Below are 16,665 nucleotides of genomic sequence, written 5' to 3' on the forward strand. Positions count from 1 at the left end.
TAGCATACAGCTTACACTGACAGCTGAGCTATACTAGTAGTGTTATTCCTATATGATTTCTTTTTTTTCCTATATCCATTCCTTTGAAATTATTCTTTCTTTTTTTTTTTTTACCTTAAGAAAAAGAAATCTGTGTTTTGCCTGATATTGTGATTGCTAGGCACTGTTCAGGAAAGTACAGCATAGATTGCAAGCACAGACACCTACATATACACACACTACACACAGCCAGACACCTTTTCCAGCACAGGAAAACATGAAGCATACTGGAAAGGCTGGTGCTGCCAAGTCTGGGAGGGGAGTGAGAGGGGGCAGAGGGAGAGGTGTCAGTTACCTGCTGTCTAAGCTGAGATGCAGCCTCTTTTCAGCCAGCCATGGTACCACTTCTGCTGGTACTGGCAGCAAGGAAGTTGCAGCAGTGCCTCCAGCTGCACCCCCTCTGACATTAGCTCTAATAATAAACCCCAGCACCACCAGCATGATGATAAGCAGCACCAGCAGCACAATCTCCTCCATTCGAATTGTGGGTCCCAGCATGAGCCTCCCACTCCTAGTCTTAAGAGGAGCTCAGTCTTGAAATAGGGGACCTCAGCTTGATAGCACAAGAAATTTTGGGGCAGGAGGGGAAAGCAGAGTTTGTGCTCAGCACCCCTGAAAGTTCCCCTCTAGTCAGGTCCCCTTCCCTGGAAGGGACTGAGGAGGAGGCTGTGGGGGCAGCTGACTCAGCTCCTCCTGTTGTTGTGCCTCTGCCTGCTGAGGAGGGGGATAAGGCAGGTGCCTCGCTCACACCCCAGAAGCGAGGGGGTAGTGTGGTCTGGGATCATTCTGAGGTGGCAGATGATTCCACATATGCTACCTGCCTGCACTGCTGAGACAAAACCAGCCAGGCCAAGGGAGTGAAATGCATGAGCACCACAGGGATGCTGATGCATCTGTGCAGGCACCACACCCTTGCCTTTGCTGCTTCTCAGCTTGGCACCAGTGGGAGTGTGCCCAAAAAGTACCCCTCTTGCTCAAAAGCCCCCATCTCCCTGAAGCAGAGGCAGGTCACCCTGGAACAGTGGGGGAAAGGTGGGCACACAGCAGGGCACATTCCCAAGGCAAGCGAGGTCACCCAGAGCACTGGGGAGATGCTTGCTGTGGATGGCCAGCTCTTCTTCTTTGTTGAGTGGCCAGGGTTCAGGCGGATGATGGCACTCATAGCCTTATCATACAAAGTGCCCACATGTACCTCCTTCAGCAGGACAGTGGTGCCCTCCTTGTATGAGGTATGCAGGGACTACTTGAAGAAGAATCCATGCAAGGCAGGTCCACAGGTGGCCTTACACTTCACCTCAGACACCTGGAACAGCCAGGGTGGAGCTCATGCCTACCTCTCCCTCACAGGGCACTGGTGCAACCAGTCAGGCCATCGGTGGTCTCTCCTTCAAGCCAAGGTGATTGATGAATCTCACATGGCAACCAAGATTGTGGGGGCCATGAACCGCTTGGTGCAGGGGTGGCTAATTGGGCAGGGTGAGCTCATCCATGGGTTAATGGTCACCGACAAAGGGGCCAATATGGTCAAGGCAGTCTGTGATGCCAACTTTGTTGGCATCTGCTGTGTGGCACGTAAGCTCATTTCCAAGTGCTGAAAAGTGGCAGACTACTTCCAATGGAGCATCAAGGGGCCAAGGTGCTGAGGGAGAAAAAGGCAGAGCTGAACATCTGGCAGCATAAAATCATGCAGGATGTGGAGACTCAGTGAATCTCCACATAACTGGTGCTCGAGAGGCTGGTGAAGCAACAGAAGCCCAGGGAACTTCAGAACCAAATGGAGAAGTTCCAGGGGATCAATGTTCCTGGCTGGGGCAAGCTGCTGTCACCAGATGTGCAGGTACTGGTGAGGTGGCTGAAGGAGGGCATCAGGAAACTGCTTGATCCCTTGCGGTCCAGTACAGTCCATGTTCTGGCCTCCATGTGTAACCCAAGGGTGAAGGGGAATGTATGCGGCAGCAAAACCCTGGATCAGTGGACAGAGGTGCTGGTGAAGAGAGTCAGGGAGGCAGAAGGGCGGAGGTGGGGGAATGTGGAAAAGGGGCATCCACTGTCCAGTGCCAGCACACCATCCACCAGGCAGTCTCGTCCTCCACTACAGGTGTTGTCAATGTTGGCCAAGGGCATGGCTTCCATGGTGGGGTCCAGAGGCATCAGACCCCACCATCAGGCAGGTGGCTGCCTGTCTTGCTGAGGATTTGGAGCCACTGCTGTGCAATCTTCCTTGGCCTACTGGGTAAGCCACAGCCAGGTGTGGCAGGATCTGGCCATGGTTGCTTGGGAACACCTGTCCTGTCCTCCGATGAGTGTTCCAAGTGAGAGGGTGTTAAGCATGGCTGTGGATGTTGTGACACCCCACCATACCTCCTTGGATCCTGGTTTGGCGGAGCAACTGGTGTTCCTCAAGGTGAACCTCCCACTGCTGGGGTTCCTCAAGCTCCAGGTGTAGACAGAGTGAATGCCACCCTCCTCACTCCATCTGCACCTATTTCCTTTTGGTTTCTGGTTTCTGAACCACTTAATGTCCCACTCTCAGAGCTGGAGGCAGCACTCACTGCATCACCAGCCAGCAGGGGAAGAACATATCCCTGCTGAGCTCCCATGCCAGGAGAAACTTGAAGGTATGGAATGGGGCTGTGGGGAAGGTGGAGGCCTCAGGTCCTGGGCATGACCTAAGACTGCACCCTGCCAGGGTTGGGAGGCCTGGTGGGACTGCTGGCAGCACAGCAGCTCCCAGAAAATGCCAGGACCAAGGACCTCCCTGGTGAAAGATGGGTAGGAGGTGCCTTATAACCTCCAGCCACCACATGCCCACACAGTCCTAGCTGGGGAAAGCCCAGACCCCTAACATCTTTGAGAGGCCTGAGGCTTGCTGTTTGCAGTGGAAATGTGAGGCTCCAAGTGAGTTCAGCTTAGCTGCCTGGGATGCCATCTGTGAGGCATGGGCTGTGGTGTAGGGAAGTTACAGAGCTGCTGAATTGTTCACCAGGCAGACAAGGTTCTTTGGGTCAATCCAATATCTTTTAGTAGACCAACTGAATAGTTGGAGAAATATATCGTAGCAAGCTTTTGGGTTGAAAAACCCTTCATCAGTATGAGGAAGCATCTGCAATTGGTGTGTGTGCTCTTCCTGGATGGAAGGAGTAGTAAAGAAGCCAGAGGCTGCCATGCAATATGGTCACAGGGCCCTAAGGGTATCACAGTCATCTCTAGGGACCCTACTCCATGACAAAGTGCAGTTTCCCAGAAAGCCCTGCACCTATCTCCTTGAAACCCGGCAGGCTTCATGGCACCAGCAGGGGCTACCACGCCTGCTGTTTTCACCCCACTCTGCCTTAACACGCACACGTGACACGAGTTTTGCTCTTAGCAACTTGAGGTGCAGTTTCCCAGAAAATCCTGCACCTATCTCCTTGAAATGTGGCAGGCTTCGTGGCACCAGCAGGGGATACCATTCCTGCAGTTTTCATCAGAATCAGGCAAGAAATGACAAAGGTATAGGCATTTTAGTCATTCCCCATTATAGCCTATAGTTGAAACAGTGTCAAAACAGTGTTGAAACTTGAAACAGTTTTGGCTGAAATGAAACAACAGCGATTCGAAATGCTCAAATGAATCACTGTCCCATTGAAACACCAAATCCAGAACTGAAATGAAACACGGACATTTCACACAGCCCTACTGAGGAGCAGGAATCTTCCTGTTCCTCAGTTGCAGGTGCTCCCCCATGCTGGTACCTGGCAGTTACACAACTGAGGTCTGAGGAACTTTTATGCCCCATTCCTGGAACTGTACAACCTGCCATGTACATCTGGCATGGCAGGTTGTGCAGTTCTAATAATGGGACATAACATTCCTCAGACTTCAATCACACCCCTGGCTTAACTTATGTCTGCAGTATTATTGTGTAAAGCTTGATAAAAGCAAAATTATATACATGAAAAATAAACTGTTTGTTTAAATAACATATTCCTTTGATAGGTAGCTAGGCAAACTCCAAATTCTTTGAAACGTCTAAGCTTGCAATTTACCTTGCAGGGTGACTTGGGTGTCAGAGGAGAAAATGGAGCTTCTGGACCTCCTGGGGAAAAGGTATGTTTGTACACATGGTTTGCGCAATATACCTGTAAAATTCTTACAGTACTTTACTGTTTATGCTTAAATAGTTAATATCAACAGAAATTTGGTGAAAGAAAGGTATTGTCCCTTCAAACTATTGTTATACTTTTATTCTTCATCTTTAAAATGATTAAACAGTGAATAATATTATATTTTAAATCCAGTTGTGCTTCAGAGTAAGGCTATTATTTTTAATATATAGTATGCTTATTTAAAATAGTTGGATAAATTGGTCTACTTTAGTTCTGAAATGATATAGAATCATGAATGATTCTGGTTTAGATGGTTTAATGAGTTTTACAAATTGGAGATATTATCTATTAATTTTGAATAGGATGGTGGAATTAAGAATGTACATATACAGTTCAACAACACGGATAAAAAAATAATTTTATCTATAGTAAAGTGATTTTGAAGCAGAATATGCCTTTTATTCTAATATAAGGCAGACAGAGACTAGTGAGTAACTTGAATGCAAATCTGAAAACTCAGTTGTAGTGCCATTTTAGATTTTCTTGCATACAATTTACTTTTAAATTTACAATTTACTTTTAAAATGCTAGCAGTATATTCACATAATATTTCATAGATTTCATAGACATTGGGGCTGCAAGGGACCTCGTAAGATCATAGGGTCCAGCCCCCTGCCCAAAGGGCAGGACTTCACCTAGGGTCAAAGGATACCAGCAAGATAAATGTCCAAATGTTTCTTGGAAGTGTCCAGAGTAGGTGCTAGCACCACCTCTGGAGGGAGTTTGTTCCAGGCCTTGGGGGGCTCAGACAGTAAAGAAGTTTTTCCTTATGTCCAGCCTAAAATGGTCTTGCAGGAGTTTGTGACCATTAGACCTTGTCATCTCCTGGGGTGTTCTGTGAACAGGTGTTCCCCCAGATCCTGATGCACACCTCTTATGTGCTTATAGTTTGCCACAAGTCACCCCCGAGCCTGTACTTCTCCAGGCTGAAGAGTCCCATAGCTCGCAGCCTCTCTTCATAAGGCCTGTTCTCATGCCCTCTGAGCATGCACATGGCTGTCCTCTGGACTCTTTCAAGCTTCTCCATATCCTTCTTAAATTGTGGAGCCCAGAATTGGATGCAGCACTCCAGCTACCGCCTCACCAAGGCCGAGTACAGTGGGAGGATGACAACCTGGGTCTTGCTCGAGATGCATCGGTAGATGCAAGCCAGAGTTTTGTTCGCTTTGCTGGCTGCGGTATTGAATTGGTGGCTCATATTCATCTTGTGGTCAATCATGACCCCCAAGTCTCTTTTGGTCGTGGTCCTAGCAAGTGTAGCATTGCCAAGCCTATAAGTGGGATGCAGGTGATTCAGTCTTCTGAAGGCAGAGCTGGCACATTCGATCCTATACTGGAGATCCTCATCTATGCTGGCCTTTTTGGAGAGATGGCTGCCAAGGCATGCAGAGTGTTCAACATTCTCTAGCTCCTGTCTGTCAATGAGTTTCTTTGCCAGGGTAGTTGATTGGCCCAGAGCAGGCTGATGAAACACCTTTGTTTTTCTGATATTAAGGATCAGTCCCAGGCACTGGTATACTTAAGAGCAGCAGTTATGGGCCATTTGTAGTTTCTCTTCCATATGTGCAATGACAGCACAAGCATCAATGTACTGAAGTTCCATAATTGAGGCTGAAGTAACTGGTTTTGGCATGGAGGTGGGAGAGATTGAAAATTTTCCCATCCAACTTGTACTTAATGCTGATGGCATGTGGCAGATGGTCACAGATAAGCATCTTGATGACTACAAGAAAGATGGAAAACAAAATAGATGTAATCACACAGCCGTGCTTGATGGCAGTTTGAATGGCAAAGGGCTCCATAGTTGAGCCGCTGAATAGGATGGAGGCAGTCATCTGGTCATAAAGAAGTCTTAGGATGGTGATAAATTTCCCTGGGCAGCTAAACTTCAAAAAGAGCCTCATGGTTAACAGAGTTGAACGCTTGGTCAAAACAGCAAAGGCCATATACCATTCCTGGTGTTGCTTTTGCCATTTTTCCTGGATCTTCCGCATCTCAAAGATCATGCCCATGGTGCCTCTTGATGGTCTGAAGCTGCGCTGGGACTGAGGAAGGATTTCATCAGCAAGAGGGAGCAGTCAGTTCATCTTACTAGTGATGGAGAGGAGGGTGATACCTTGATTGTTTCCACAGTTGGACTTATCTCCCTTTTTAAAAATAGTGACAATATTGGCATTCCTTATGTCAGCAGAAATTTCCTCAGTGTTCCAGATTTTGAGAAAGTGTGTGTGGAGCTTGTTGGTCATAGCTTCCCCTCCAACTTTGAAGACCTCAGCTGGTATGCCATCAGGTCCAGTTGCTTTGTTGTTCTTCATCTGTCTTATTACCCAGTGGACTTCTTTAGAGGTTGGTGGACTGGCAAGTGCTTCCCATACTAAATGCTATTGGATGGATTCTATGGTTTCATCAGTCACAATTGATTCTTGGTTCAGGAGCTTTTGGTAGTGTTTCTTCCAATGGTATTTGATGGACTTGTCTTTGTGGGGTGCCATTGCACATTGGCAACCACACGGATCTTGGTGGAGGAGAAGCCTTTGTCCAGTAGCAAGGAGATCCAAGATGACTGAAGTTACTCTTCCACTGCTGCCTTCATCTGCCTTCACAGCTGTTGAAAACTATGCCTTCTTCATCTGCCTGCTCCACTGTTGAGGTCTTTATGTTATGTTGGACTGCTCTTCTATAACCTTTAATAAAACATATGTAAATTAATTCTTTATATAAAGTAGGGCCTTAATTCCTTGCAGGAACTTCTTGTCCTTAAAGAGGATATTTATATTACTAGCTCATGTTTTCACATCTAAGGATTTACTGAAATCCACGGCTAAATAATTTCTGTTTAAATGCACATCACAATCAGACACTGCTGTCATCTCCATGGAAACCAGATGCAGCGATATGGGCAGGGGTTGCTGGGAAATGGAGTCTGCTACGGGCCCAATCCCACAGGTCAGATTTGCCTACCCTGATTCTAGACTGTGAATACATCAGTGCCAAAGAATTTTGGTTACTGCATTAGCAGTTGGACAACTCTCAATGTTTGCTTTCCCTCCTAAGCATAGTAGATGCTCAGTCAGATACAAAAAAAAAATAGTTACTCTACAAGAAGTCATGGAGTTTAGTCCAAAAGGATTGCTATAAATTTGCACTTGTGGAGACAGTTTTGCTTTTAAAGGCTATTTTAAGGCACGTGATCTTCAGAGATCTGAGTTTTTCACAGGAAAAAAGCAGAAAATATTCATCTAAAAATACAAAAATCTGTTTTTCCATAATATATGAAAAGTGGGCAGCACCCCATGGCAAGCAGCACTAATTCTGTTCTCTTTTATTTTTACCATGGTTTTTGCCTCTAGGTCAATCAGCATTGGGAAGGGGTGTACTGCTGATTGGCTGAGGAGCAAAAACCACAGCAAAAATAAAATAGAGCAGAAATTGTGCTGCTCACCACAGGATGCTGCTGTGCTTTGGGTAGGTTGTGGAAAAATGCAGATTTCATGTTTTTCTGCAATTTTCTGTGGCGAACGGAAAACTAGGTCCCTGGTGGTCAGGCACTCATCTACTATTACAGCAAAATTGGTCTGACTTGCCTGTATATCTAAGACCTCTCTATTTTTTATTAACTTGTTTTTAGTGAAGCCAGCACATACTTTTACTAAAGAGTTTATCTCATATTGAATCCATTCAAGACACAAATGTGCATGCTTAGATACTTCAGTGAGTTGTGTGAAAAATCCTGTTGGACAGGCTCACATTTGACTACTACATTTTCAAAGATGTATTATACTGCTTCAGCAAGCATTACCTCTTTTTATTTTTTTTAATTTGCAAGCTGTAGTTTGAATAGCCTTTGATCACAAGTTTGCTTTCATAGAGCTGTGCTGACTGACTTTGCCATATTAGGTAATTTTTCAGTTCACAAGCTCTATGTACAACCAAGTTTTTCCATTATTTTTGGTTCCCAAACTCTTAAACCTCACACACCCACAGCAGTGCATTTTTCTTCTTCAGAAGGAACCATATGGAATCAAATTACTTCCACAGGCAGCCTTGGGTGTCACTGAAGAGAATGCTATTGATGATGGCTTCTCTGTTGTCTAATATTGATGCAAAATCTCCTTTCCCTTTTATTTTTTAAACTGTCTGACTTGTCCAATATATATATAAAATGATTCACTTGCTTCACAAACTGCATGGCTTTGGCTTCTATAGGCTATAGACTAGAGGAGCTTTGGCTCCTATGGTCTGCTTAAAATCAAAGTTGCAGCAAATTTGCAGTTGAGTTAAATACTGATACTTATTGGTACTGCGCAGTGTCTCTGTGACAGGCTCCTTCATAACAGAATCCTTTCTAGACAGTGGTGATTTACCCTCTGTGAGGATGAGCAAACTAAAAAAAAATCATATACTCATTGGTTGGAAGTATTATCCAGGACAAGCTTGGACAGGCGAGCTGGCCTTTTGCCTAAGGTCCTCTCTAGGGCAGTGGTCCAAGCCAGTGGTGTTCAATCTTTTTGGCTGGCAGGCCAGATGTGCAGTGCTCAGTACTTCTGAGGGCTATATCCAGCAGAGACCCATTTGGTGGGCAGCTTGGCTCCAGTCCAGGCGCACAGTGGAAGGGGGCTTGGGCTGGCCCCAACCTACCCCCAGGGAGGGGAGAGACGGTGATATGACTGATCCAGCCCTGCTGGGGGCATGGTCTGGCCCCAGTCCAGCCCTCTGGGTGGAAAGGGGCATGGCCCAGCTTTGCAGGAGGAAGGGGGTCTGACCTTGACCCAACTTGGCCTGGTGAAAGGAAGGGGGCATGGCCTTGTTCCATGAACAGGGTTGGGGAGGAAAGGGGGGGCATGGCCTGACCCCAAACCAGGCATACAGTGGGAAGGGCATGGTCTGGCCCAATGGGAGGAAGGGGGTATGGACCAGCCTCAGTCTGGCAGCCTGAAGGGAAGGGGACATGGCCCAGCTCCAATCTGGCAGTCGGGTGGGGGGGGGGGGGGGGGGGGCTATGGCCCAGCTCAGATCTGCCCCAGGGGACTTAAGATTTTGGCAGCAGGGAGGGGTGGCAGCATTGACACTGCTCCTCTGCTGCCAAATTTCCAAACCTGTGGGGAACCCTGTGAGCTGTATTCCAAGGGGGCCAAAGGCTGAGCACCCCTGGTCAAGGCAGTTCAACAGGAGAGGTTCATGCCCGCACATTACTCATGCAGCATTAGTACTTTTCTCCTTTGACTTCCTTGGGTAGAAGGGACCTCTATATCCGCTCCTTGTCCTTGCATCTCTCTCTAAATTAAGAACTACCTGTTCCTTTATTGGGGTTCCTAAAGTTCCAGCCACAGCTTGAATTTGGCACCACTGGCTCCCCTAGCATTGATGCTATAGAGATGCAGTGGGAGGACTTCTGGGAGTTGAAACAAGGTATTAGTTACTAGAAAAAATGTAGGTAATGGTACATGACCACTATGTGCAATGACTGCTGTTATGTAAGGATGTGTGGCATAGTGCAAAAGCAAGGTCATCATCCCATTTTAGGGCAGTACTCAAACTGGAGTATGCATAGCTCTGGGGGCGTGATGCTATGTGAGAGGAAGAAATGAAAAAAGTAGAAAAAAGGAAAGAGGGAATGTAAATAGCGGAAAAGGAACAATAAAAAAGGAAAAACAACTCTACAATATCTTTTAGGTTGTCAGGGAGGTTACAGTTTGGTTGTAGCTAACATGAGTGTTCCTTTTTTATTAGCCATAACAAAATCATAGGAGTATAGGCAATCCTTGGACTTACGACACAATTGGTTCCTGAAAACTGCGTCTTAAGTCTAAATGTTGTAACTCGGAACCGATTTTCTCATATGGAACAACGTTATAAATGGGGGATTGGTTCCTGAACCAAGGCCCAATACCTTTTTTTCACCAAAAATACCCCAGAATTTTGTACTCGATCGATTGCTAATATAGCTACATTAATGTATTTGTATTGTAAATAGCAATCATATTGATTTGGAAGGACTTCTTTGAGATGACTTTGCTGGACTTTTTGAAAGGCTCTTGGTTGGACTTTTGGAAGGGTTCTTGGCTGGAGTCTTCTCAGGAGTCTTGGCTGAAGGTTTTTCTGGAGTCTTGTCTGCTTTCTTAAAGAAAGTGTCCAAGGAAGTTTGGACAGATGTTCTCCAGGGAGTTGAGCGACACAGCAAACTTGTTTGCTGGTGTGGCATTGCATTGGATCAAGTGTTGTAAAGTTGAAACTGATGTCGTAAAGTTGAAACAGGGTGTCAATTTATAAACATTGTAAGTGCAAAACGTTGTAATTAGAAGCGTTGTAGGTCGAGGACTGCCTGTACACAGCTTTATAACAAATTTAAAAAGGTGTACGTGACCCAAAAATGTGTGAGGGTTATGAGCTTCTGAAAACCGAATAGATTAGTAGGCTGCAGCTTGCAGCAGGCTATAGTTGCTGCCTTGCATAACATTTACATAAAAAATTATTAAGTTGTTAAATACAAGCAAGCCCCTTTGTACTGTAATAAAAGACATAGATGTGTTATAGTATGAATCCTAGATTAAAAAGCAGTGAGCAATGTCTGCGTGCTTTCAGTGTTGATAAAATGAAGTATTCAAAAAGCATGAGTCAGGGCCCTGAAAACTAAGAGAGAGACTTAAAAATTGAAGACTTTTCTGAAATGTTAAACACATTGGCTTATTTCTATGTGCCTTTAGGGTACAGTGTGTCACATTTTCATGATTTTTATCTCCAGTCATGAGGGCTGGAAAGTTTAAGTTAAAACTGATACTCTCAAATAATCACCTGACTGCAGAAGCTAGGACTTTAAGAAGAACCCATTGAAAGGTTTGTAATAAAATCATATAGATTATCAATTTTGTCTTCCAGAAAGTAAACAAGTTGCTAAAATTAATAAGTTTTTCCACCATCCTGCTATTGTACAACTTGTCAGGCATGTTCTGTTTTGTTCTTTCATTTCCTTTTGAGTATTGTTAGCAGTTAGCAATTGAACTTTGTCAAAGGCAGGATCTCAGATTTTATGAATAATTCATTGATTCTTAAAAATGATTTAAAAATAATCATTTGATTTATTTTAATTTTCTTATTTCTTCTTACATGTAACAACATTTTCCCTCTAGCTAATGCCCTCTATTTTAAGTTTTTGCCTCTAAAGAAAATTTAAAAGCTTTCTCTCAGCCTAATAAAATTATATGGAATATGAATTCTGTTGATGCTACAAGGGATACTGCTGGTTACTCTGAATTGTAATGACTTTCGTTGGGTCTCCAAATTCACAAGGCAGAACACAGGGAAAGATTTTTAAAATAGTCTTTAGTGCCTAGGCTAAGAGCCTTTGTACTCTATTTTCCACAGTAATTTTTGAGGGGTAAAATTATAATTTATTTGCTTTAAGGTTGTCCCCCTCAAATGTGAATTTCCTTCTGTTATGCCACCTATGTTAATATTTAAGGCATAAAAACAGTATATGTTTATGTACTTTATATGAGAGAAAATTAGTAACAGGTGCAAAACTGTGATTTATTTTCAAGAGAGGACCAAATTGAAATTTTCATTGAGAATCCATACTCATGAACATGTGCAATTCAGGTTACATGTTTGAAACTTGAAATGATTAGCTGAATGAGACTGGCTGAGGCTAGGCCAGGTCTTGCTTAATCAGCAGTCAGTACTGCCGCACTGGCATAAGGCTTCCAAAAATAGAAATACAAGAAGGCAACAAGTTAGAAGTGCTGCTAATTCCACTGTTGACTTTCTCTCTAATGTACTCCCATTCCCAAACTACATTAAGTAAAGCAGTTGGCACAGGGTGTGTTCTGCAGATGGTTCAGCAGTGACACACATGCAGTCCAGCTGGTACACAGGTGTTTGACTTGTATTTATCAAGTAGCTCACAGAAGCGGATTTTTACATTTGCTATAGAGAGCCTAGTCAGCTGATTTATTTGCCTTCACAGACTTAGTGCTGATATCACTTTTTACCCCTTAATACTGTAACTTACCATAATTTCTTTCTTTTTGTTTTGTTTTGTTTTTTGTTTTTGTTATTTCCCTCCACAAACATGGGCTAGATTGTTTTAATTTGATGTAGAAGAGTATACTGCATGGGATAAACATTCATGTTGTAAGTTTACTATATAGGGCAGGATCAATTTTATCCATTGCTTCTATATATATAATATTTTCTTGCTGCGTTTTTGCAAGTTTTGAAGATGTTGTAATTGCTTAAGTGCTCTTATTATCTGCAGTCTCAAATGATGCAGACATGGGCATGTAGCTGTCTATGTCTTTGAAAGCTTCTTCCAAGAGTCATGGAGAAGTAAGCATGTATAAAAAAAGTAATCAAAACTCATAGTGACACACACCTGTTATTTCTGTATTTGCATTATGCTAACACAGAGAAGTTATAATGTTCCATTCTGCTGGGTCCTGCATGAGTGAGGAAGAAAAGAAAATAGCTGCTCCTAAGAGCTATTAATAATGTCTATCTATATAGAGAATAGACACTCCTGAAAGAAAAGGAGAGATAGAAAGTTAATTAACACACTAGCAAAGATCTTTTTCAAGTTCAACTCCTTCTTAGTTTTATTGTGAGCTCCCAAAGAGTGTTCCATATTACCTTTTTTTAAAAGAGAAGGATTTCTGAATGTCTTTACAGGAAATTATTTAAATTACCCAGCCTACATTGGGAGTTGGCCTTTTAATAAGGATTAGTGAAAGAAACATGGCTCTTCTGGGGTGTTCATTAGTATTTGCTTTGGGGGACACAACTGTGACAAAATAGAACCAGCAGCAGTTGTAGGAGTGCAGCCCTATAACTCACTTTTGATTAATGTGAACCCAATGCAGCCATAGGCAGTAGGACATGTAGCATAATACTGGCTTCAGTCAGTTTTTTCCTTTGTGATTTTCCATTTTTCATTTCATTTACATTGGACATTTTTCCAGTCTAGTAATGAAAGCCAGAGATCTGGAAAAAGATGATACCACAAGAACTTTAACAAAAATGTGTAGCTAATTGCAGTGATAGTTTTGTAGCCAGTGCTGCAAAATGGTCAGGGGGGATTCCTAACCAGACGGTACAAATTCTGCTAAGATGTTTGCTAGTGGCATTTTGCTGAACCCCACAGGAAAGAAACAAGCCAAGACCTGTGGAAATGAAATGTTGTGCTTGTTTCCTGTATGTACTTTCCCAAATAATCTACGCTTTTAAAAAAAATCCAAACAAAAAACAGTGATTAAAATCCACCCCTCACTCTGCCAACACCCACACCTGCCATGTGCCCCCCACCCCCCCAGTAGTGTTTTGTGGTAATTTTCAGCATTGTCCAGTGGCAGACCTAGTTTCAGGGGTCAGTTTGCTAATCTCAGCTGCTTCTTGCAGGTGCTGAAAAGGTTGTACTTAAGATAATTCACTTACCTTAAATGACACTGGATGGTGTATTTTTCCTAGTTACTGTGGACCAGCATTTGAGCTGAAAGAGCTCATCTCCCAACTAGTTGTCACTGAATCTTGAACACCATTAAAACTCAGTGCTGTCTGTGGCAAGTCAGGGTTCTGCCTCATGGGGTGCTTGTACGCATGTTGGAGGTTTAGTTCTCTCAAAATTGAAACAGTGGGTCTTTAATTGGTGGGATTTTAATTGTGTCAATGAAAAACTCACTGTTTCAATTTAGGGCCCTCCATCACTGTGACAGAACAGTGATGGCCCTGTCAGCTCACGCCCCCACCCCTGTGTTGCGGGCAGTCTCTGCAAAAATAAAAAGCGGCAAGGGGCCCAATCCTATTTTTTTCCCCTGGAGCCTGCCCGCCTCTCCTGCGGCTGGGGTGGGGCCAGCTGCCGGTGAGCCCTGAGCTGTGGGGGACCCCGATCCTTCCTTCTGTGGTGGCAGCGCCCCCCAGGCAGCACCCACACACTTGCAGCCCATGCAGGTAATTCCAGGGGGCACCACCCCCGCAGAGGGAAGCACTAGGCCCCCCTGCAGCTCAGAGCCTGCCAGCAGCTCACCCCACCCCCTTCTCCCCCCGGCCTCAGGAGAGACAGGCAAGTTCCAGGGAAAAAAATAAGTATCGGGCCTCTCACTAGTTGGTTTTATTTTTTTTGTCAGAGTCTGCCTGCAGCACCGTGGTGGGGGACATGAGCTGACAGGGCCATCACTGTTCTGTCACAGTGATAGAAATCCCTGAATTGAAACAGTGGGTTTTTAATCAACACAATTAAACCCCCACCAATTAAAGACCCACTGTTTCAGTTTAGGGAGAACTAAACCCCTGGCACATGTATGAGCACCCCATGAAGCTGAAACCTGACTAGGCACAGACAGCACTAGGTTTTAATGGTGTTCAGGACTCAGCTCTGTTGAGAAAAAAGGAAAAAAGCTGCAAGAGGTCTGATCTTTATTTTGTCTTCTCCTGGAGTGTGTCCCGTCTTCTGTCTCCAGGGAGTGAGCTGCCAGTGGGCCAAGTGTCCTCTGCGCTGCAGGGGGCCCTGGTGCTTCCCTCCACAGTGTTGTGGACCCCAGAACTGCCCAGGCAGGGTGCTATCTGCATGGGTGCTGCCTGGGGGGCCACTGCCACCACAGAGGGAAGCACCCGAGCCCCCTGCAGCTCAGGGGCCACTTGGCCCACTGGCAGCTCACCCACTGGTTGCAGGAGATATGGGCAGGCTCTGCTGGGGGGGAAAAAAAAAGCAGGTTCCTTGCTGCTTTTTTTTTCCTCAGCAGAGCCTACCCATATGAGCTGCCACCAGGTCATGCAGCCCCTGAGCTGTGGGCAGGGGGGGGGCGGGCTACTTCCCTCTGTGGCGGTGGCATCCCCTGGGGCCCCCTGGGCAGGGTGTTAGCTGTGGGGGTGCTGCCCCAGCATGGAGGCACCATCTACCGGATCTAGTGGTGCATGGGGTGCTGCTTGGGGAAGCTCAGACTTGGCGGGCTTCCAGCACCCCATGCAATGTCTCTGCTGCCTTCCCGCCATCTGGGACCTCCCCCTTCCCCTCCAGGAATGGTTTGGCTTGCCCCTGAGGCAGTGCAGGAAGGTGGCAGGAGTGGGGGCTGGGTATGCTGGCAGCTGGAGAAGGCAGCAGGGACGGTGCATGGGGTGCTGGAAGCCCACCTAGTCCAAGCTTCCCGAAGCACACCTGGGCTTTCAGTGCCTCACGCACCATCCCCACTGCCTTTTCCAGGTAGGGCCCTTGTACCCATGACTGATATTGCTGTAATTTGTTATGTAGCAAATTAAAATACATGGGACATGTTTTAGTTTGCTATGTAAAAAAGTCAGTTAAAGCAAAATAGACCGCCGCACATGTACGCTGCTGCGAAATTTAATCGTAATATGCCGCCAAACATGTACACCGTTACACAATTAAATAATTAAAAAGAGCAATTAAACCACAGAAAGGGGCAGTTTTATCACATGTACAAGGGCCCTCTGTTATGTGTACTAGGGCTCATGGTAGCAAAGTTTATGGTAGCTTGATTTGTTTCTATATTGCTGCGGGAGAACGGGGCAAGTTAGCCTGAAAGTAGCTTATTGCCCCTGAAGCCTTCTCTGATGTTTACCCCCAAAATTAAACTGGAGATGTGCGAACCAACTCTAAGACACTCAGTAAAGGGACATGGAGATAGTTTACTAAGCTGCTACACCCTTTTGTAAGGCTACCAAAGCTAGAAATGGTGAGATAGCCTTGTAATTGTTTTGGCTAGGAGGAAGTTCCATGTTGATCACATGCTGATTTTAGACAGGGTGTGTTTGGATTCAGAGATCTGAAAAGTATCTCATCAAATTCTAAGCACCCGGTGCATATATCCTTCTAATCCAAATGGATTATTAGCTCATCCCTCAAATATATCAAATGTCAAAAGCCATTGCTTCTGCAAAAAGGAGATATAATTCTGAGAGAAAAAAATTACACTTCCAAGTGTCAAGAGACATGAAAATTATCTCGCTGAACTACTAGACTTGCCAGTAGTTGGCACAAGTTTTATAACTAGACAAGTATATCATCACATGTTATCAGAACAAACATTGGTCTGAGTTATATTCCTGTTTGGACATTCTTATCATCACCTCTATTCCTGTTGATTTACTATATTATTGGTCCTCCTTAAAAGTCTTGGCTTCTCTTGTACTCAGTATTGTTAGATCTGCATCTTGGGCTAGATCTTTAGCTTGTGCAAGTAGAGGTACAACTTACATCAGCTGAGTATCTGGCCTATTGATTCTTGAACAGATGGAAGGAATAAATAGGTGAAATCTGCTTGAAAAAAAAATCATAGAGCAAATTTAGTCCAGGAGGCACAGGGATTGAACAGCTCTGTTTCCTTTCTGAGCTCTCAAAGATCAGCAATCTCAGAGCCCTTGGCTATAATATTTATGAAATTATGGCAATCAATATGAATCGCACATAGTTATGAAATCATGGGCAAGGTCCTAGAGGACTGGAAAAGAGCTTCTTTAAAAAAGCAACAGG

The 16,665-nt window shown here is 44.8% G+C and overlaps 1 protein-coding gene across 5 annotated transcripts in view; it reads left to right on the top strand.

The window, feature by feature from the left end:
- The window catches only part of COL19A1 (collagen type XIX alpha 1 chain), a 393,720-nt gene that overhangs the window by 69,520 nt on the left and 307,535 nt on the right, over positions 1-16,665 (top strand). For all 5 annotated transcript variants that reach the window (XM_059730850.1, XM_019496735.2, XM_059730868.1 and 2 more), the window contains one exon: positions 4,075-4,128. In XM_059730850.1, coding sequence (XP_059586833.1) covers positions 4,075-4,128 — 54 coding nt within the window. The remainder of the gene's footprint in view (positions 1-4,074; positions 4,129-16,665) is intronic.

Source organism: Alligator mississippiensis, chromosome 1 (genome assembly GCF_030867095.1).
Source record: "Alligator mississippiensis isolate rAllMis1 chromosome 1, rAllMis1, whole genome shotgun sequence".
NCBI classification, from domain to species: domain Eukaryota; kingdom Metazoa; phylum Chordata; order Crocodylia; family Alligatoridae; genus Alligator; species Alligator mississippiensis.